Source organism: Danio rerio, chromosome 1, assembly GCF_049306965.1.
Source record: "Danio rerio strain Tuebingen ecotype United States chromosome 1, GRCz12tu, whole genome shotgun sequence".
NCBI classification, from domain to species: Eukaryota; Metazoa; Chordata; class Actinopteri; order Cypriniformes; family Danionidae; genus Danio; species Danio rerio.
Window position 1 is genome coordinate 9,838,299 of NC_133176.1, and position 24,438 is coordinate 9,862,736.

Below are 24,438 nucleotides of genomic sequence, written 5' to 3' on the forward strand. Positions count from 1 at the left end.
CTGTGAGGCGACAGTGCACGGAGGCCACCGTGCCAGCTTATTTCAGACATATTTAACATAACAATGTTTTAGCTTTAGAAGAAATCAGTATTTGAAGAAATAATCCTGATTTTCAATCTTAACAATCATTTTTTATTCCGACCAATTGTCATTTTCTTTAGACAAATGCTCTAAAGCAGGGGTGTCGAAACTCAGGTCCTAGAGGGCCGGTGTCCTTCATATTTTAGTTTCAACCCCAATTAACCACACCTGAATCAGCTAATCAAGCTTTTTCTAGGTATACTAAAAACATCCAGGCAGGTGTGTTAAAGGAAGTTGGAGCTAAACTATGCAGGACACTGGCCCTCCAGAACCGAGTTTGGACATCCCTGCTCTAAAGGATCATGTTAATTGGAAATTTGGAAGTGAAGTGTCATCAGACATCTATACATTGTAAACCAATGCTATAGGTTTTACACAATTCTTTTACAAATGATTAAGTTAACTTAATGTTTTCATGTTCAATCAAAAAAAAAAAAACAATTGTCTCAAAAAAAACTCAAGAGTTGTGTTGATTCAGCTCATTTTAAATAAGTAGTTTGAACAAGCAGCAAAAATAGTTTTTTTGAGTGTATAATAAAACAAAAATGTTATGTTTTATTCGAACCCAAACTGTTTTTATTAACAGATTGACCCCAAACAGTCAGAAACATTACTGTACAAGATAATGAGCAGCAGTCTGATATAAAACAATATACTGATGTTCAAAATATATGGAAGACAATGAATTAATTATAAAAAAATAAGCTTGTGCCAGAACATGAGGGTTAAATGTGAGCGCCGTTTATCTCATTTTTCCAACAACCCCTTAGATCATATGGTTAATTAACTTTAAATCATACCCTAATTGTAACACCCTATTGTCTTACAGAATATACGACACATAGAGATATTTTAGCTGAGACATGCATGTTTCATAACGCAGATTGTGTAGCTGAATGAATGAAGTGGTCATTGTATATATGTGTGGCATGTGCTATTTTCGTAAAAGGGTTGGAGTTTTTCATGTTGTTGGCCTTCAGGAAGAAACAGCGTTAACGGAATGTTCCGGGTTCAAGTTCTACATCTGTGCTTCAGGTATTAACACACAACACAATTATGTTTGTGAAAGCACTGTGTGTACAGTGATGAAGTGGACGTCTATGGGGAAAATCTTTGCTTTAGGATTGAAAAGTATAATTGTTTTAGAACTGTTTTTAATTACAAAATATTACCAACTATCTCAGTTTATACTTTAGATGATATTACGTCAAATTGTAAAACTAAACATATAATCACACTGAATGCAGGGTTTAATTAATTAATTATTTAATTGAACAAATTAGTAATTTTCATTCATTCATTTTCCTTCGGCCTCCCTTTATTCATCAGGGGTCGCCACAGCGGAATGAACCGCCAATTTGTCCAGCACATGTTTTACACAGCAGATGCCCTTCCAGCTGCAGCCCAGTACTGGGAAACATCCGTACTCTCATTCACACTCATACGGCCAATTTGGTTGATTCAATTCACCTATAGCGCATGTGTTTGGCCTGGGGGGGGAACTGGAACACCCGAAGGAAACCCACGCCAACACGGGGAGAACATGCAAACTCGAGTGTGTTAGCACTGTCCCCTCACAGCAAGAAGGTTGCTGGTTTGAGCGATGGCTAGGTCAGTTGGCATTTCTGTGTGGAGTTTGCATGTTCTCGTGTTGGTGTGGGTTTCCTCCGGGTGCTCTAGTGTCCCCCACAGTCCTGTATGCGCTATAGGTGAATTGAGTAAACTAAATTAGCTGTAGTGTATGAGTGTGCATGTGAATGGGTGTTTCCCAGTACTGGGTTGAGGCTGGAAGGGCATCCACTGTGTAATACATATACCAGAATAGCTGGCAGTTCATTCCGCTGTGGAGCCTCTTGATAAATAAGGGACTAAGCTAGAGGTCTGCATTCCCAGGACCTGACCAGATTTCTTGTGGCGTGGGAATAAATTTTCGAATAAAGCGCGGGAGCGGTCGGTAACTGGTTTCATTTTGGAAGTGAGCGGGCGCTCCCTACTCCCGAGCGAGCGAGCACGCGTATGTTTGTGTGTGAATGAGACAGCGTGATGCTGCGTTTAGCTTGTTTGTTGCTGTCTGTATGTGTGTGCGAATGAGAGAGAGAGCTTTGTGTTGTATGTGTGTGAATGAGAGAGAGGCGGCGGATAAAAAATGGGGTGTGTCGGGCAGCGGGACAACAAACGCTGAATATAAGCAGGAGTGGTCGGGTTCGGGCTAAACCTGGCGGGAGCGGGCGGGATTCAAAATTTTGTCCTGCGCAGATCTCTAGACTAAAGGAAAATGAATTAATGAAGCTGTGATCCTTAAATATATTTGAATATATCATTCAATGATTCTTGTTCTAAATATGCCTGACAAGATTTTTAGTAAAAACATTTGGTCTCTTTGACCCACTAATGAATAATAGGAACAATTGCAGAAAAGCACTTCTTAACAAGCTGTTTAGCACAAATGTGCATTTTAAATTTACTGTAACATTTCCCCCTAGACGTCCATTATAGGAGACTTACTGTAAACACATTTTGTTGTTTTTATTCAATTGGGAAGTTAAAATTATTTTGGGTAGAGACTATCATTAAACGAACACAGAAAAAACAAATGGAAGTATTTTTTCTTCTTAACTGTATTTCAATAATATACTTTATGTACATTTTTGATCAACCCATTTTATATTTTCCATACACAAGCACAGAAACTTTCAAAGAAATAAGATGGCATGAGTGCTTGCACTTTTCATTTGGATTGATCGTACTTATATTTTGGCTCATCAATTAATGCCAATAATATGCAGACAATAAGTGTCTGGGTCCAGAAGTTAAAAAAAAGGGAATAAACATAGTAAACCTTTTCTACACAATTGAAAAATACCAATTGTGAGCTCTGATGTTGTGAATTGTTTTGGAAATGCAGTTGTATATGGTTAATTTGCATCATTCAACTATTTAAAAGAGTAACGTTCAACAACAGGATTTTTGCAGGAAAAACTACATCACCCATGATGCTGTGCAGAAATTCCACCAATCAGAATCATTCTGAGAATTGTTAAATGTGCCAAATGAGAAATGTGCTAAAAGATATCTTTAGCTCCACCCACTCCAATGAAGCACAGCAAATAATCGATTGTCCCTACACTCTTACGAAAAAATATGTAATTATTTGCATATTGCAAAACCTTTAAAATGAATTTAAATGTATTCATCATGTTTCATATGACTGTGTCATTCGCAATGCTTCATGTGATTGTAGTTTTTTTTCTGCATTAAGGCTCTTAAGTGCACAGTTTTTGTCTGATTTTCATATACTTTGCTTTTACTCAAAGTTTGCGATGTTGTGTTGCTCTTCATAGCTGGTGTTTTTTTGTTCGTGGCTCATAACAAAGTATTTTTAAAATCCCTATGAGGAATATGAATGGGAAAAAGATGTGAATAGGCACTCTATAGAATAGCATCAATATTATTTACATTCTTGTCAATGTTCCAGGCTTTACAGGATTTTGTTTAATGGATGTGTCATTTCCTCACATAAAGTAAGAGTGTATCAAAATTTCCTTTCGCATGAAAAGCCAAATACAGGCTTTCCACCCTTAACCCGGGGTTAGCAGCTTTTTTTACCTCAGGTTTTATGTACATACATTAATCATTTTTTCTTCAAGGAATTCTTGAGGGTTGGTTTAAAAAAAAAAGCTGCACAAATCTTGTCAGCATTTTTAATGTTACATTTTCATTGAGCATCAAGTTGGCATATTATGATGATTTCTGGAGGATCGTGTGACACTAGCCATGTTTCCATCCAAAGATGCTAATTAAATTTATGCACAAAACTGGAATTCTCCATAAACATTTGCGAATAAAATTTCCATCCAACGAGTCCAAGAGATCAAAATCATCGCTTCCTGATTAACTGGCACCAAATATCAAAAGAAAATGCAAGTTGCTGCATTAAGAGAAGGCCTTTTTGTATATAATAACTTACGTCATAGAACATAGATGAACCCAGTGTTCATCTATATGAACCCTGCAAAAAAGTCCACAGTTTGTCATATCCTTATTGAATCATCTTCACTCGCACGTTATGGAAGATTTCTCATATATAACATTTAAAAATGTTTGGACCTCATCGTCCACCCAAACATACCTGCCCCTTTCCGCCATTTTTGTTATTACATGATCTACTAAAGCAAAAAATTACATGACTTTTTTCTTCTTCGTGGTTTTAAATTAGCAGTTGGCATACAACTTTGAGGTGCATTTCCGCCACCTACTGGTTAGGAGAGTGTATAACCAGTGACATTTCTACCAACTTATTCTTATTTAGATTCTATTACATAAACCTAATAAAATCCCTAAGAAACATTAGTAATGCTTTCAACCTTTTATCTCCTACTCCACTACCTAAAATAATGTTAATTACAATAACCATTATCGTCATATTCCATTCACTCCTATATAATGGACATTTCTTTACCATACTTGTCAACATTGGTATGTGAAAATAAGGAATAAGCCCACCATAAAATCCCCCAAAAATCGACATCTTTAGATGTTAATAATATAATTATGTGTATATGGATGTTCAAACACGCACCCAACGCCCAGAGTTTCCACGGTTGCTCTGCTTCAAATTGGATGTACAGAATGCGTTTGGAAATCAGCGTATATTTATCACTATGGAGCGCGTCAGCTAACAGTAAACTACATAAACTGACTGTTTTGCATAGGGTTGCATAGGAGGGGCCCCAGCATCTGTAATGAAAAGGAAAGGTGATCCCGCCGTTTTTATATTTATTTAAAAGTGTTTTCACGCTTAAGTAAAACAAAAGCAGAGTACAGATTCACATTTAAGAGGAAAGGGTGTCCCCTGGTGGTTTGGCGGTATGGATAGGAAGGATAAGCTCTTTAATGTTTATTGCCACCCTTCATAGAAAGATTGAAAATACGGGAGAAAACAGGAAAATACCTTCACGGGATGATAGCAGGATAGAGCTGTAAAATACAGGAGAATCCCAGAAAAAACAATAGGGTTAACGGGTATGTTCTTTATGCACATGACTTTTTTATGCGCATGCTGGAATTTATTTGGTAAATGCATTTCCATAGTAGTTTATACACATTTTTTCTTTTAAACGTTTATCCTACTCAGTTATTTTCATGCACATTTTGGAATATTGCATAAAAAAACCCTGACAAAAATGCCAAGATGCGTATAAACATTTTAAAAATGTGCATTAACAAAATTAATGTGCATTTTTAAAATATTTATGCACATCTTGGCATTTTCGTCAGGGTTTTTTTTATGCGATATTCCAAAATGCGCATATAGGTAGGTGGATGGAAACGTAGCTGAAGCTTGGGTTGGAAAAATACACAGCATTATGAAATATTAAAAATACAAACATCATTAAAAAATAATAATACATATTTTATACAGTTTTACTTTTGATCAAATTATAGTGAGTATACAGTAAGTCAAATATATTAACCCAGGGTTACAAAGTATATATTTTAAGTGTGAAAGGCCTCTTAAAACTGAAAAATTAAGGCCAGATGTAGTTCACCCAAAATCATGTATGATAATATTTCAAAATGTGTTTCTGACTGATTATCACAGTGTGATGGAGACTTCTGGAAAAAATCAAGGGCTGCTCAGTATAATCAGGATTGCATGTGTGTTGAGTGAGATCCACATTGCTGTTTGACTGCTTCATGGTGTTATTAGGAGATGACAGCATTGGGTGAGTGTCTAAGATACATTATGCTGAAAACTGTGGATATTACTCGATAAAGACTGTTATTTACTAAAAGATGAGTGTTCTGCTTTCGCCAACACCAGGGTGAGTAAATAATGAGGGATTTACATTTTAGCTGAACTTTTCGGGAGTCAGATTAGTGTTTTACAGTAGGCTAAGAGGGAGAAATACGCATAACCAATACTTTCCATTAATATGGTACAAAATAGGGCTTAAAATAAGTTACATATGTGTTAATGTAACAACTTCACAAGAATTTCTATTGTTGTTCCCTTCTATAAAGTAGCTCAATTACAATAAAAACTGAATATAATAAAAATTAGATTTGGTTTGAGTCACAATGTTGGTTTCCAGGTAGTGCTAAATGAGTAATATCACACAAGTAGTAGTGTGAAATGGCTGTATATCGGCACTGGTGGGAAGCGTGCATTGCCTTAGTGTTCCACCAATGATGATATACAGTCACATTGCACTGCTATTTATTCGATATTGTGTTTATACAACAGTTCGATAGCATATCGTTTAAAAAAAAAGAAAAGAAAATCAAACACAAAAAGTATGAAGAACTACTTTCTTCTGCCATTCATTCACATCTGCAGTTGACGTCAGAACAGCAGAAACTGTTGCTAATTCACCAACGTCACTTTAGAGCTAGTATTTGAATGATTCTCTAGCATAATGTCTGAAGTGATGACAAAACAGCTGATTTTGCTCACATTTTAAGATTATATGGCTGAACTGCATGAAATACCATCAGTCTACAGAGATTTCCCAGTATTTAGTATTTAGTATTTATTCCCAGTAAAGCAAAGCAAACACTACCAGATTACTATGTAATAAATACTACGGTTGGGCGATGTCGACCAATTTGGCATCGTTCGATGTCTAATAAGTAACATCGCGATGAACGATGGCATCGTCGTCATAGGCAGCGGTGAATCAATTATGAACAATTAGTTAATTTATGGCGACGCAGTGATACAGTTGGTAGTGCTGTCGCCTCACAGCAAGAAGGTCACTGGTTTGAACCTCGGCTCAGTTGGTATTTCTGTGTGGAGTTTGCATGTTCTCCCTGCATTCACGTGGGTTTCCTCCGGGTGCTCCGGTTTTCCCCACAGTACAAAGACATGCGGTAAAGGTGAATTGGGTAAGCTGAATTGTCTGTAGTGTATGAGTGTGTGTTTTTGTGTGTGTGGATCTTTCCTAGAGATGGGTTGCGGCTGGAAGGGCATCCACTGTGTTAAAACGTGCTGGATGAGTTGGAGGTTCATTCCGCTGTGGTGACCCCAGATTATTAAAGAGACTAAGCCAAGAAAATAAATGAATCGATCAATTAATTCGTAACAAATTAATTGTTTGCAGCCTACCGTTACATGTTCTTTGTTTTACCAATTAACAAATCATAAAGGAATAAAGATAAGTTACGCACACAATTACCACCTGTCAATCACTTTTTCCATGGGACTCATGAATAGGCATGAAAAGGCAGAGTGATCTGTGTCGTTATAATGGCGTCGACAAACTTTGTTGGTTAAAAAGGTGCACAACCAACAGCAACCAGCCAACAATATCTGAGGTGTTTGCCAAAATTACCAAGTACAAGTGTTAAAGTGAAAGATTGAAGCAGTCTACTGACCTGCTGACTACCTGGACCCGCTGTCTCGAGCGCATGACAGTGTGTGTGCATCTGTGTATGTGCCTATCTGTGTGTGGTCAAGGGATGTGCGTTTTCAGCGGTAGTGTGGAAGGAGGGCTGCTCAGAAATGCTAAATTTAGCTGAGGTGGATGTAGATCGTTTTCGTTCGAAAATGCCTTTTTAAAACTAAGACCTATTAGTGTAAACAGGGACTGAGTGCGTATTTTTCGTGAGCGGATTTGCAATGAGGGCGGGGCGGAGGATCGCGATGCTGACTCAGCATCGTGGTGTCTGCTGGCCATCGGCGATGGACGATGGCATCGTCTATCAGCCCAACCCTAATAAACACAGCACTACAACATACAAAAAAGATAGATCAACATAAAGTATCACTTACCAGTTTTTCTCCTCTAAGGGCTCATTATGCGGTCTCTGTCGCCATCTTGTGGTGGAGCATCAACCGTCTTTGCTCTACTTGGTATGACAGGCTGATGGATGTATGAGGGATGTATGAGTGCTGTTATTGCAGAATATCACACTGCTACTGTCAGCCAATTAGATTCGAGAACTGTTGTATAAACTTGTATATCAAATAAATTTATCTTATATCAAATAAATTGATATTTTTTGTCCTTAATATTACAGGTATAACACTCTGCATGCTGTGAATTTGTTAGTTATTTATTCATTACATGCTCCCAGTCTAAAGAAAATGACATTTTTGTTTTGTAGAAATATTACGTTAGTTTTTACCCTATTTGTTGAGAACTTCATGTTCAAAACTTCACTTGCAAGCTTTGTGTCATGAAGCTTATTCATAGCTGTTTTCTGAAGCGCATTAGTTTACCTAAATGTATTCCAGCGTGTTTGAAATGACGAATAAAGGAAGCACCAGACAGTTTCTGCTATTAACAGCATGTTTTTCAACTCAACTGTATCCTGCCCTTATTTCTGTTCATTTGATTTCTTCTGGCATAATAAAGCACAGTATCATAAGGGATACACTGTAAATCTGGGTTGCAAAATCATAAATATATACATGTAAAGCTTTTATAAGATCAGAATCTCTTTTCAAGGGCTGTGTTGTGTTGGAGGATTCATGAAAGTCTCCTTATTAAACTGGATTGACTGAAATGATTTGAGAGAATGCCGTCTTTTCAACCATAAACTTTCTCAAACTTCTGAAATCGTTCCATGTAGTACATATTTAAAAAAAATTTTATATAGTTTTTTTCACCAATTTTAATTTCACTTTTAGTCATTTTGGTACCTCAATATTTTTTACTGTTATATTTTTGCTTGATTTTTATATACAGTTGATGTCAGAATTATTAGCCCCCCTGAAATATTAGCCCCCCTGTTTATTTTTTCCCCCAATTTCTGTTTAACGGAGAGATTTTTTCAACACATTTCTAAACATAATAGTTTTAATAACTCATTTCTAATAACTAATTTATTTTATCTTTGCCATGATGACAGTAAATAATATTTGACTAGATATTTTTCAGGACACTTCTATACAGCTTAAAGTGACATTTAAAGGCTTAACTAGGTAAATTAAGTTAACCATAAGTTTTACCCTAGCCAAAGTAAAACAAATAAGACGTTTTTCAGTAGAAAACAAAACTATCAGGTATACTGTGAAGGTTTTCTTGCTCTCTTAAATATCATTTGGGAAATATAAAAAAAAAAAATCAAAGCTAATAATTCTGACTTTAACTGCATGTAAATTTTTTATGTGTTTTAGTTTTCTTTCACGAATTTGTAAAACAAATAAAAATTACAAAACAAAAAAAAAACAAAAAATATATATATATATAATAAAATAATAATAAATAAAAAAGCATAAACAACTAAACACACTAGACAAATTATTGGTTTGTAAACATTCAGGATGTGCGCGCAGCGAGGTTGAAGAAAAAAAGGGAGGGAATGTCATCCGATGCGGTACAGGGTTTCATGTCATTATTATTTATTTACTATTTTTTATATTTTCTTTCAGCTTTGTTTCCAATGACCAAAAATATCTTTATAGCAATCATTTGTAATTGTTTTCATTTTAGTCAATATTAAAGGCTCTGACCAATAAATAATATTAATGATGATTTTACATTTATGGAACAATAACAGCACAGCAATCACCTTAAAATAAAAAATAAATATTCTGTCGTTATTTATGATCATCATGTCATTATTATTAGTGGAAGAAAATTCTGTCATTTTAAAAAAATGTATTTTACGTTCATAAACATCAGAAAAAACATACAAGCTCTTAAATCACAGCACACATCCAGGTTCACTGTACTCCTTCATCTTTATTCAGGACCTCGTGGTACTGTATGTCAGACACTGTAACAAAATAGAACACTTCCTCTCTGCTTCAATGAAAATCTGTGGCATTTGACCAGATCATGCAATTAGACAGAATTAGAGCAAGCACACACACATTCCACACACACATTCGGTATGCACAAATATGCTTGTTAAAGTAAACAATCTGTTTCAGTAATCTCAGTGATCTCATCCGGAATATCTCTGACTGCTCCATTTACACACACACACACACACACACACACACACACTGCACTCTCATTTTCTCTATAGTGACAGCACATAATACTTTTAAACAAACTGTGCTAATTCTCAATGAACAAAAGCAGATTTTGACACAAGTGACGCAAACTGCACTGATTTTACTACAGTAAAACACTGATGTACAGCTGTCCATCAAGACAGAAATCATTTCTAATTGTAAAAGTATAAATAATACATTTTGCACTGGGAATCTTTTGCAAACAAATAGAATATGTTGTCAAATATATTTGAAATGTTGTATACTAACAAGAAATAGTGATCAGTGGTCTAAAAGCCTTTGGTTTTTTGTCCATAAAGGTGGTCTGCTACTCGTATTTCTGTAAACCACTTTGTATAGTTTAGCGATTACTTTATAATTGGTCATCATTAGTAGGCTATAAAAATATTTTAAGTTGTAAATAAAACAAAGAGTGTTGGAATATGTTTAAGAATAAAATACAGTTTCAGTCTTTCTATACATTTCATGTCTAATTCAATAACACTTTTAGTTTTTAGGTGAAACTTGTTTTTTCAATCAATATTTCTACTTTAAAAAATCATGTTTATTTTCATGTTTCCTAGTGAAAATGTGACGAGTAAAACATTTTTTGTATTTTAATTATAATTCATGTAATTTATATGCCGGATTATTCAGTTTACTTTTAAAGTTTCACATGAAAACTACAACTAACATTGAAATGATGGCGATCTTTTAAAGTGAAACCTTTGTGTTTTTTCAGTGAACAGTAGAACGCTGTTAATCTTTCTACTTTAAAAAAATCATGTTCAATTAATGATGTTGTTTGCGATTTTCTGAATTGTGTAAACGTTTCCTAGTAAAAATGTTTTTAGAAGAGAAAGCTGTCATTCTGCTTCAAAATGTAATGTCATTTATAATTTAATTATCACTCATATCATTTATAAGTTTCTATACAGCCTCCAGATTGGCTAGTGACATCCAGTCAGCTTACTGGACCACTTAACTATCTGACACTAAATCAGGCTGGACACTTGAAGAGATTGATCATTTATTTATTTATTCATTCATTCATTCATTCATTCATTCATTCATTCATTCATTCAATCATTCATTCTTTCATTCATTTATTTATTAATTTGTTTATTTAGAAGAGAGTGTTTTGTATATCTATGTTTTAAGTCCATTTGTTGTCACTTTGTGAGTTTTTTTTTTGCTAGTGAAAATGTGCAACAAGAAAAAAAAACAGTTTTTCTGCTTCAACATTGAATATAATTTGTAAGTTTCTATGCCAGATAACGCAGTGAAAACACTAAAATATTTCATTGTTTCACTTAAAAACTACAAGTAACATAAAAATAATGGTGATATTTTAAAGTGAAATCTTCAGTGAAAACAGAATAATAATGTCAATCTTCTACTTTAAAAAAAATCAGGTTTAATTTCAATCTTGAAAATGTTTCCTAGAAAAAAATATGTAACAGGAATGTAACCATTTGTATGAGAAGACAAGATTTCAGTTTTTTTTTTCCCCTTTAAAATATCACCATTATTTCAATGTCACTTGACATTATTAAGTAAAATTTTTGTCTTTTTTTTACAGTGAACACAGTAAAAATCCATCTTTCTGTTTGAAAGAAATCAGGTTTAATTTAATTTACCTTGCAGTTTCCTTGTTTAATCGGGCAAATGTTTCGTAGTGACAATGTGTGAGAAGAAAAGACTGTCTTTCTGCTTCAAAATTGAATTTTATTATAATTGATATAATTTGTAAGTTACCAGAACATTCAGTGACAGAACTAAAAAGATTTCAGTTTTTTCACTTTAAAATATCACCATTATTTTAATGTTACTTGTCGTTTTTAGATAAAACTTTGGTCTTTTTTTAGTGACACAGTAAAATGATGTCAATCTTTCTACAAAAAAAAAATTATGTTTAATTTAACTTAACTCGCAGTTTCCTTGTTTAGTCATGAAGATGTTTGCCAGTAAAAATGTTTGAGAAGTTGAGATGTTCTTACTGCTTCAGAATGTAATACCATTTATAGTTTAACTATAATTTATAAGTTTCTAAGCCAGAATACTCAATGAAAACACTAAAAAAGATTTCAGTATTTTCAGTATTATTGTTACTCGTCACATTTTCTCTCAGTTTTCAGTGAAAAATGCGTCCATACCAACAGCGTCCATAGTAAGTGTGCCTTTATTTAATTACCTTGCATAAATAAGACGTGTAAATGCTTTTCTGACTAAATTTGGATGATGTAAATATTTCGAGCAGGCGATGGCAATCAATCACTGTCCCGTAACATTAGTAAAGGTGAGATTACATAATGGTTGGATCGTGTATAATAGTGAGTATTGTACTACAGAGCTGAGCATCTTCCCCTCGCCTCCTCACTACTAAAATGCAATACAATACATTTAGCTAACATTGACGGCACTCTATACTCTGTCCTTCAGCGCTGCTTCTGATTGGCTGTGGATTAAAACGCAGGTGGGACCTTGTATCCAGGTGGCCGGGTCTCCACAGTTTCGATGAGCGGTGGACTCTGGTAGGCATTGACGGGGATGGTGGTCTGACCGATGACATCATTGGATGGGTACGTCTGCTTGGGTGGCTGGTTGACCACTTGCTCGCTGGTGAACAGGGTCATGTCGGTGCCCAGCAGGAACCGCTGAACTGCACACACCGTGAGCCCCGCCTAGTCAGGATAACCAGGATTATGCAGGTTAGTTGGATTAACGTGTTAGCAAAGACTATAGAATACACAAGACGTGTCACTCGGATAGTTTTGAATGGGGAAAAAGCATAGCGATCAATCCGCTTGTTAAGTCGTGATGTATCAGTGACGCATGTAATACTGTTTCCGAGTCCAAGCCATCACTCATTTGAATTGAGAAAATATTTAAATACTTTCTGGCCATCGGATATTTGGCATTGATGTATATATTTGCAATCATCATTTTCGAAAGTATTGCATCCCTTTGTAAACGTTTATTATTACCATTCGTTGAGTCTCCCCACACAGTTTGATAGAGCACTTGGACCCGGAAGCTGCTTTGCATGACATCATATGACAAATGAAGCCCCGCCTTCTAGTACAGAAGCCAATCATTGACCGCTATAAACTGATGACTCTCCGGGGGAGGGGCACAGACCAGACGAGAGTGTCTGCAGATTTTGTGTGATTCGAACGTTTAGAAATGAAACTAAAGAGACAGATGTTGTTTAATTTTATTGGTGCTTCCTAATATGAAATTAAGGGCATGTCCACACATACACAGATATTTTTAAAAACAGTTTTCCCTGCTTTTGTTTTTAAAAATATCTCTATCCACATGAAAACGCACTGTGATGCATGTTATGTGTATGTCGAACCAACAGGTGGCGATAGTGACACTTTTATACTGAGTTTACATCAAATGGGGAATTAATCTAGTCAATGCAAACATGAGTAAAGAGGTGGATTACTGTCCCACGGTTGAACAATGCGGTATACGCGATTTACATTTTCCGTGTTGGGAGTGAACCAAGCCATGTTGGCCAATCAGAGAGGAGAAAACAATGACGTCATGAGGCTAAAACTCTGGTTTTAATGGCCACACTGTACCCGGAGTTTTGGAAAATCTTCACCCTGGACAAAGTTTTCAGAAATTTGGGGTTTTAGTCACCTGACACTGCATTTACATGTAGACAAACAGACAAACCATGTAGAAAAAAGTACAGTTTTAGAAAACACCTGTGTTCGTGTGCACAGAGCCTTAATAGCTTGGCAAGCAGGTTTAGAGAATTTGATGTTTCCCCAATCAAATATGGCCGCCGAGTGAAATGACTTGCTTTAAAGGGACTTTGGTGTTATTCACACTTTTAACAATTTTTTGTAATTTAAACAGTATATAACTGTAAAATTACATTATGTGGTATGTTACTGTATGTTAGGTGCATTGTGAAAATTACTGTATATTTTACAGTAAAGATACACATACAATTCTGTAAATACATATACAGCAAGATTTACGGTAAAGCTGTAAATGTAAATAAATACAGTATTTTTGCTGTTAGTATCTATTTAACAGTACTTTACTGGCAAACTGCTGCCAATAAGTTGCAGTAGATTACATAGGAAATTGTTAATAGTGCAGAAAGGCAATCATGCGTAAGAAATATCAGGAATTCTAGCGAGAGTCAGTTTGAGTTAACCGACAAGAATGTTTTGAATAAGATGAAATTAAACTGACAAAAAGTTCAGTGTAAAAGAAGGCGGGGCCACAGAGCCACACCCACCTGTTTTGCAATCACTTTGGACCAATGGGAGTTTAAAAGTGCTTTAAACTTTACATTCAAACTCCAAACAAACTTTGTTTTGGTTTGTTTGGAAGTATAGTATATAGGGGGATTTATTGTTCACATTCCCTTTAAAGAGATAATACACCCAAATAATGAAAATCCTGCCATTTACTCACCCTTCACTTGTTCAAAACCGGTTGATGGCACCCATTGACTTCCATTATAATTTTATTTATTTTTTTGCTACTATGGAAGTCAGTTAGTGTCAGCAACCATTATTTTTTGCAAAGGTTTAAAGGTCCTGTGAAATTAAAATTTAAATATCTAGATGATAGTTTAAGATAGTTTTAAGGCTATTTTTTAACTAAGTGTGCTGCAAAACAGTGGCAAAATTTGTGTTTAGAAGATATAAACCTGATCAAGCTTGCAGTTTGTCACTTCTGCCTAAATGGATAAACATGTCACCTCATACTTCAGTTTCCCACCAAATCTTGACCAATCAAATGCTCTCCAATATCTGACATGCCCCGCCCTCTTCAAGACGCTTCTCATTTGCTTTTTATTTGATGTGCTTGATCTCAAACAGTCACTGGCAGAGCTGTGAGGAAAACAAAAGGAGCTACTTTATGCCCCAACCTCTCTTCATTTTTAAGTTGAGATTAAGTCAAACATCGAATAATAATTGCACATTTCAAAGCACTTCACGGGACCTTTAAAACCACATGAGGGAGAGAAAATGATGAAGTAATTTTATATTTGGGTGAACTATCTTTTTATCATTGTAGACAATGTGTTGAAAGGTGTGTGTATTTTAAATCACATACAGGATATAGTCTTCTCCGGCTAAATCACTTGCTAAGATTAAAAACAGTCCAAAAAAAACATTAAGTAAAACACTTAGATCTAGATATTAGGTAGATATTTGTGTCTAAGAAACATTTCTGCATTCTTTCAGGTTAACAGCAAACATAATGTGTCATAATACATGCCATAGTCATATATATACTGTACTGTACATAAATTGCACAAATGTACAAATATCTCACAGTTCAGAAGTTTGATGGGGTTCAGGTTGTTTTTTCTTTTTGACAAATTTGCATTTATTTGATTATAATACAGTAAAAATATAATATTGTAAAATCTTATTTTAATAAAAAATGTTCAGTGTCAAATGATCCTTCAGAAATCAATTTACTATACTGATTTGATGATCAAGAAATGTCTTATTGTCTAATAAACAGTTGTGCTGCTTTTTTCTGTATTTTTAATAATTTTATGATATCAATTAACTACAGAATGCAAAGTTATATAAAAAAGAACATATTTGATGCTTTATTACGTAATCAATTTTTAACATTCAATTGCTGGAGTGAAAGAATCTTAAAATATCAGATGATTAATAATAAATTAATCATAAATGTACATACATACTGCATATAGGTACTGTATAATGTAACATGTTGGCTAATACTGTAGCATATTATATGCCAATAACATCAATCCAGTAATATGAAATAAAGTCAAGAAACCTACAACTATAGCAATATTTCTGACACATATTATTTGTATTTTCTTTTTTCTTTTATAGATTTATAATGTTTATTATAAATCTAAGCTGTTTTAGTGAGCACTGCACATTGCATTGATCATATTAATATCAAATATCGATATTACAACTCTCAGATTAACATAATGTGCAGGAAATCTACACTATTGAGAGACTGTTAGGCTTCTGGGACAAAAGCTTGTGCTTATCCTCCATAAAGGCAGTGCTCTTTAACCTGTGCACAGCTAGCAGACACAGATATGCCTGAAACACAAACACCAACACTGACAATCAAATATAAGCATGATAGTGAGTGTGTATATATGCAGGAGGTGGGGTGTTTTACCCAGGTCAGGATGGAGAAGAAAGAGAAAGCAATAGCAGCTCGTGCAGCGTCTGAAGCCTGTTCCAGAGGAAGCTCCTTATCAGACGTACGACTCCACTGATTGGCCAAAAAGCAGAATCCTACAAACCAAAGGAACGTCCAGAATCCTAAAAAAGAAAACATGGTAAATGTGCGTGTGTGTTACATGCTACATTTATTTACTATGAGGAAATGACAGCTATCAGGTCTATTATAGAACCAATCAGAGATATTTGTAAATAAAAGCATACCATATGTATCTATATATACTCTATTAGGTACACACTACTAGTCCTACTAGTACAAGTACCGGGATTAGATCTTCTTTTGCCTTCAAAACTGCCTTAATTCTTCGTGGCGTAGAGTAAACAAGGTACTGAAAATATTCCTCAGAGGTAATCCCTAAAGGGGCTCTATTGGATTGAGATCTGATGACTGTGAAGGCCATTTGAGTGAACTCATTGTCATGTTCAAGAAACCAGTCTGAGAAGATTTGTGATTTATGACATAGCATGTTATCCTGCTGGAAGTAGCCATCAGAAGATGCGTAAGCTGTGGTCATAAAGGGATGGAGATGCACAGCAACAATACTCAGGTAGGCTGTGGTGTTGATACAATGCTCAATTGGTACTAATGGGCCCAAAGTGTGCCAAGAAAACATCCCCCACACCATTACACCACCACCACCAGCCTGAACCGCTGATACAAGGCAAGATGGATCCATGCTTTCATGTTGTTGATGCCATGGTGTCATGTTGTTGAAGCCTCAGTTTCCTGTTCTTAGATGACAGGAGAGGCAGTCGGTATGCTCTTTTGCTGATGTAGCCCATCCGCCTCAAGGTTCGGCGTGTTTTGCATTCAGAGATGCTCTTCTGCAGTCCTTGGTTGTAGCGAGTGGTTATTTGAGTTACTGTTGCCTTTCTATCAGCTAGAACCAGTCTGGCCATTCTCCTCTGACCTATGGCATGAACAAGGTATTTGCACCCACGCTCACTGGATATTTTCTCTTTTTCAGGCCATTCTCTGTAAACCCTAGAGATGGTTGTGCGTGAAAATCCCAGTAGATCAGCAATTTCTAAAATATTTAGACCAGCCCGTCTGGCACCAACAACCATGCCATGTTCAAAGTCACTTAAATCACCTTTCTTCTTCATTCTGATGCTTTGAACTGCAGCAGATCGTCTTGACCATGTCTACATGCCTAAATGCATTGAGTTGCTGCCAAGTGATTGACTGATTAAACATTTGCGTTAACAAGCAGTTGGACAGGTGTACCTAGTGGCTGGTGTGTGTATAGTTATACAAAATGTATATTAACATATTTAAAGTGTTTTGAATTATTACATTTTATTTTCAAATAAGTTATTTTAATAAATGTACAGTGGAGAAAAAAAAAAAAAATATATATATATATATATATATATATATATATATATATATATATATATATATATATATATATTTACATTTAAAAATATATATGGGAAGTACAACTTATATATAAGATGACATTAGACATTAACAGTGCCTATAAATGTACGGTAACGACCTTAAAGTGATCTCTAGCAGCGAAAAACTTTTTCCCATTTTCCCTAATTTAATGTTGATACATATTTTGAAGCATATACTGTATAGCAGTACTTGGGACAATGTAAAAACTTTTTTGCGTGATTTACATTTTAATTGTTTGTTTTATAATAGTATAAGAAAATATGCTTATTAAGAAATGTGGGAAAAATCAAATAAAAGGGTAAAAACACTGAAACTTTCATCACATTTCTGATAATACACTTACTTGACACTTTGATAGTTTAACTAAACTTGTAGCACACGCACAGCATTTTTGGTCTAGTACATCACTTTAGCTTACTTTTATAACAAAATCCCTCTCTAAATATCAGTGCAAGTGCATAGAACAACCATTATTTTGAGGAACAAAATCACATTGAAATCTAATTGTAGGGTTAAACCACTAAAAGCTAATTATTGAAAGCTAATTATAGGGTTAAAGAAACATCCAACACATTTATGATTATACACATTTTAGAATCTCTGATTGTTTACCTAAACTTGTAGCACAGTATTTTTGGCTTCATACATCACTTTAGGATACTTTCTAAATATCAAAATCACTCTCTGAATATCAGTGCAGATGCATGGGAATAAACATTACTTTGAGTAACAAACATTTTTACCTGAAAAAGCAATCTCCAGCAGCACTGCTCTCTTTCTATCTTTGACGCTGCTGATCTGAGGAAAGTAGACGTCCAGGGCCAGAAACAAGACGCTTGCTAAGAACGCCATAATTCCTATAGTTATGGCGTAGTTACAGGCATCTGCGTTCTTGTTAAACACACAATGCAGCCGCTCGCTACCCATATTCACATAGCCCTCATTTATTATAGACGCAAAGACCACCATGGAGAAAATCTGGAGGGACACAGTGAAAGAAAAAAAAAAGAGATGAGAGTCACAGAAACAGCTCCTTAAACTCACAGTGTTAAATTAATAAAAACCATTCAATTATTTGCCTTCTCGGAAGGCACCTAAGTAGCGCTTCTCTTGTATTATACATGCTAAAATGGAAGTGAAACATCATTCTCTTTACCACTGCATTTCCACAGAAGGAATTTCATTTACACCTCAGGGAGAAAATGTGGCTATTTCACACGAATGCAACAGATCACATGAAAGCATGTCGGCTTAAACAGATGAGGAGAGAACAGTGAAAAGTGCACAGCAGTGTGAATGAATGAATCAAAAAGAAAATCAACAGCAATGCTCGGGAATCATGGTGCCATGTGCTATTTTTGGCAATGAGACTCCATATACTGACGCATACATCACATCACACAGTCGTCATAGAAACGGCTGCAGCTGCTTTAGTTATTGGCTGGCTGGATGAAAGACTGTTAAAGGAACAAGCAATATCCAACATGTGTGAGATCTGTCTTGTGTTTGTTGGTTTAACTTATACAGTCAGATAAATTGAGTCATATTAAATATAATATGGTACTGTACATCTGAAGATTTGAAATGTTTATTTTTTTTTGTATATTTTCCAAGGGCTGTTTAACAGAGCAAAGACATGTTTCCCAGTATGTCCTATTATATTTTTTGTCTGGAGAAAATACTAAAATAAACTAGTTATTTAAAATGATTTAAACTGTAGTGCTTAAAATATCTCTGTTAAAAAGCTCTTGGGTAATATATGGAAATGAATTTGAGTTTTACAGCAGCGTTATTAATTGTTTTTTAACTGTATGTGTAATATGGAATCACTATCTTCAATATGCAATCATAACACTATTAATTATACACTAGGGATGCTCCGATTGCTGATACCGACCGAGTCCTGATTTCTTGTCATGGTGATCGGCCGATACCTAGTATCGATTTCTTGTCATAGTGATTGGCTAATACCGAGTACCGATTTCTTGTCATGGTGATCAGCCGATACCGAATACCGATTTCTTGTCATAGTGATTGGCCAATACAAAGTACCGATATCTTGTCATGGTGATCGGCTGATACCAAATACCAATTCCTTGTCATGGTGATCGGCTGATAACGGGGGCCGAGTTCTTGTCATGGTGACCGGCCGATAACGAATACCGATTCCTTGGCATGGTGATCGGCCGATACCAAGTACCACTTCCTTGTCATGGTAATCGGCTAATAATTTTTATCGATTTCTTATCATGGTGATCGGCCGATACCAAGTACCACTTCCTTGTCATGGTAATCGGCTAATAATTTTTATCGATTTCTTATCATGGTGATCGGCCGATACCAAGTTCCAATTCCTTCTCATGGTAATTGGCTGATTTCTTGTCATGGTGACCAACCGATACCGAATACCCATTCCTTGGCATAGTGATCTGCAGATACCGATCCTTGTCATGGTGATCTGTGGATAACGAGAACCGATTCCTTGTCATAGTGATTGGCTAATACCGAGTACCGATTTCTTGTCATGGTGATCGGCCGAAACCGAGTACCGATTTCTTGTCATAGTGATTGGCCGACACAGAGTACCGATATCTTGGCATGGTGATCGGCCGATACCAAGTACCAATTCCATCTCATGGTAATTGGCTGATTTCTTGTCATGGTGACCGACCGATACCGAATACCGATTCCTTAGCATGATGATCTGCAGATACCGATCCTTGTCATGGTAATCAGTCGATAATGAGTGGCGATTTCTTGTCATGGTGATCAGCCGATACAGAGTACCAATTCCTTGTCATGGTGATCGCCCAATACCGAGTTTCGATTCCATGTTGTGGTGATCGGCCGATAACAAGTACCGATTCCTTGTCATGGTGATCAGCCGATAACGAGTACTAATTCTGATGCTTTAAGCTTTGTATTGCATAAAGCACATTTTCCCTCAAAGTACGATACTTAAGTGGAGATCTCTCCTTACCTAAGAGAATAAATTAAGTATGCAGCATATAATCCTTAAACATGTCTCTTATAACTATTTAGGTGTGAACATGTCATAGCCAGAAGCAGCGTAACGGAAAATGATAGATAAAACAGCTCAAGCTGCTCAAAACACATACAATGGCTGCAACAAAGAGACCATCACTCAAGCGAGTCACACCAATAGACTGTAAACAGAGATTGCTCCACATCTGTATATATTATAGCTGCAATTGCTTGCACTTGTAAACTTGTAAACAAACACTTCATGAGTTGGCATGGTTTATGAGATCGGCCAGATTGGCAAGTATCGATCGAGTCATTAGATGTGATTATCGGCCGATACCGATCTCCGGACGATCTATTGGAGCATCCTTATTATACACCGTGATATGTAAATAAGTCAATATATGGTATTTAAAGGTGAATCAGCTTTTTACGCTGGGTAGGGGCATCAGCATATCTTTGAACTTCCATATTACTTTATATAATGTAAAAAAAAATTGTTCGTTTTTTTTTGCGAAAGATCATGAATCCTGGTCATTTTTTTTTATTAAATCAGAAATGAGTAATAAATACAATACTATAATAATGATTATAAAATAACGCTGGAACAAATTCATCTTCCCAGTCATTTTATAATGAAAATGTTATTTTTGCACAGTTCTCGTTGCTGTGAAAGCCTGCATCCACCTTTATCCACATGTGACTACTGTGCATGGGTTGCACTTCCAGTTCAGGGAACTTCCATTTAAAAGAACTGAAACAAATAATTTTAACTAAATAATCTACCTAAAGGGGAAACTGAGTGAGAGGTACGTTTGGCTTTGTGCTGTATTTTTATCTGTAATGAAAATAAAACTACTTGACATGACAGTATTACACGCATATCTGTGACCAAAGCTCTTTCGAGTTCACTAAGCATTTTTTCTTTGTATTTGCTACAGTACTGTAATATTCAACTCATCTGTAAGCAGTTCACTGGTTGCTTAACAGAAGTAACTCCTATAATTCATGGTAGTACAAAAAAGGTTAATACACTTTTCTCAATCTTCGTGAGGATATCTTATCTTATCCTCATCCTAAGTAATAACAAAAATGTAAAACTAGACTACAGTTATAATACTAAAAACAATATTGATATAGCGAGATAAAATATAGTGATTTTGTATAAACTATAGGACACATTCTCAATAATAAGTGCATTTGAAAACAACAACAACAAAACATTGATCAGACTAAGATCAATACATTACACCAGTGACATGTAATTGAACTAAGTGAGGGACATCAATGCAGTCTCTTCCTCTGAACTTTCATATTATTTATTGATACAGTAAGCTTTAAACAACAAACTATTATTCATATTAGTAGTAGTATTAAAAACAAACCATATATTTATCACATATTTATTATATTTTATATTTATTGTCGAGACCAGTATAAGGCCAGTGGTTTAAAAACTGCGCGCACGCAATGTCTGCGTCACCACCTCAGCAACATCTGACGTGCGTCCGTCCGCCTCAAGAAGACGCTATTCTATATTAGTAAGAGCCAATCACTAAACTACATGATTACAATCGTCGTGATATAAATGAAAACATACAAAATTAACAAATATAACGAGTGACGGGAAATACAGCCTGGTCAAATAACCGTTCGACCGGTGAAAGAGGAACAGAAACGGTAGATAATATTGCTATTAATCATAGTTCATATAAAGCTTCTCTTCTTACCCATGCCAACGCTCTTAGGATTGTCTGTGGTTGTTTGACGAACGCAACCAGATCAAAGGCCGAACCGGCTCGGCCCGCTCCAAACGAGCCCGCTCCATCCATCCTCCCGGTGCTGCGGCTGTGTGCAAGGATCTGATTCTGCGGAAGAGCGCCGCTGAGCGCGTTCACGAGCTCTGTCGTGCACACCCAGAGTCGAGCGCGCGCGCCTGTCTGCGGCCAGTTATAATGGAGGGGGTTTTTGATTGATCTCAGTGACTCGAATCTTTTGAATCATTCAGTCAGTAAATGAGTTCTCCGAGGGATGTATCGACAAAAGCTGAAAAGCTTTAGGATTTGTGGATGAAAACCGTGTTTACCAAAAGTTTGACTCTTATTTTTATACAATATTTTGTAAATGTAGAATAATTTAAGTTGTTTAATTGATATTTCTCACGATGGTCGACTATCCAAGATGGCGACTTCTAGAACAGTGGAAAGACTAGTCGACTCGACGTTTTTATGAACGAGACTTCGATTTCGAAGCCTACATTTACATTACAAACATCATCAAACTTTTTTTAATTGGGTTTAGTTATGTTTTTAAATGGGTGTTTTTTATAATTTAGTTATACTCCGGCCACATAACGTAAGCCGGTAAGAAAACTGACTGATTGTAAAATATATTCAGATGTCACAGGCGTGTAGTTCATGGTGAGTTATCTTATGTTTACTCCACATAAAAACATCCAGAGCTACTCGTTATCTGTTGTGTTTTGTGTAAAAGAATTGTACGATTACAGATTGTATGTGATTTGGGAGTTTGAGTAGATCAAACAATTCAGATGCAACTTTTGTAATAAGACAACTCTGAATATATAATATAATTGTATTTTATATCACAACAGTTTTTAATCACTTAGTCAGTGATTTAGTAATTACAGTAGGCCCATAGCCAGGGGGGATTGGGTGGTTTGAAAGACCCACTCCTCAAAGACAAATGCCCAGAATTTGTTCCAAACATGAGCTCATTTGTCCTATTTTGACTGCTACACCATCATAAATTATAAAAAAATTACCAGTTGAAAAAGGCTTTAAGACCAAACCAAATCATCTGTTGAGCGTCACATGAGTCCAGCATCCAGTTGTGCAAGAAAACATACAGTCGAATCGAATATGAGTGAAGTCATCTTTTACTGCTGTATTGTTTTTTAACACAGAAAACATTTTACAAGTAATTTTTTTCTAAATCTTGTGCCTTATCCTTAAAACAAACAAAAAAATTACAGATAAAAAGGTGAAGCACCAAAAGCAGCCCATATTAAAATTAATTTGAATACTAATTTGGCTATTGTTGTTATCCATGAATTTTCAATCAAATGTACTTTTTTACAAGAGTCTAGACAAATCATGAAGCTCTTTTATTATTATTATGTTTTAATTTTTTATTATATAAATAGACAAATTCTGACTGAGAAAAGTTGGATGTGCTGGTCAATTTGTTATTTGCCTAAAAAATGACAATAGGCTACAGTTTTTAATTTAAAACTTTAAAATATTTTTTAAAAAATTCTAATTATATATGATTTAATAAATTTCTATTTTAAAATAAGTATTTATTATTTTTTCTTTGTTCTAAATCTTTAGTAAATATTGAGGTATATTAAAAAGTGTCATTATGATAACCATCCAATAAGCTAATCCAGCTAAAAATAGTGCTTAAAATGTCACTAAAATGCAGTATTTAAATATCATCAGTAAATAGAAAATGGAGCGAATAACTGCAATAAGGTCCACTTTTTGAGAAAAAAGAACCACCCCTTACAATAGGCTGGCTACAGGCTGCAGAGTCATTCACAAACAAAAGTATTTATTTTAATTTGATCTACAGTAGAAAAAAGCTCAGAAAGGAGGGCTCCAAAATTAGCCAGTATGTATGTGAGAGAGTTTCAGTCTAGCTGACAGAATTGTCACTTTCCTGTTCAGGCCATTGCTGTTGCCACTTAGATTTTATTGATCATTCACTGATCTTGTACTTCTGTTTTTATACACTTTCAGTTTTTTATGACATCTTCGTGACATTTT

At 35.4% G+C, this 24,438-nt stretch overlaps 1 protein-coding gene across 1 annotated transcript; it reads right to left on the bottom strand.

Annotated features, from left to right (window-relative positions):
• Nucleotides 1–9,753: 9,753 nt before the first annotated feature.
• Nucleotides 9,754–22,531, bottom strand: syngr3b (synaptogyrin 3b). Its single transcript, NM_001320491.1, has 4 exons — nucleotides 22,378–22,531; nucleotides 18,406–18,640; nucleotides 16,193–16,338; nucleotides 9,754–12,714 (listed from the first exon to the last, which is right to left on the bottom strand). Exons 1-4 carry the CDS (start codon nucleotides 22,477–22,479, stop codon nucleotides 12,496–12,498), a joined length of 702 nt encoding a protein of 233 aa, NP_001307420.1. The 5' UTR covers nucleotides 22,480–22,531; the 3' UTR covers nucleotides 9,754–12,495.
• Nucleotides 22,532–24,438: the final 1,907 nt, after the last annotated feature.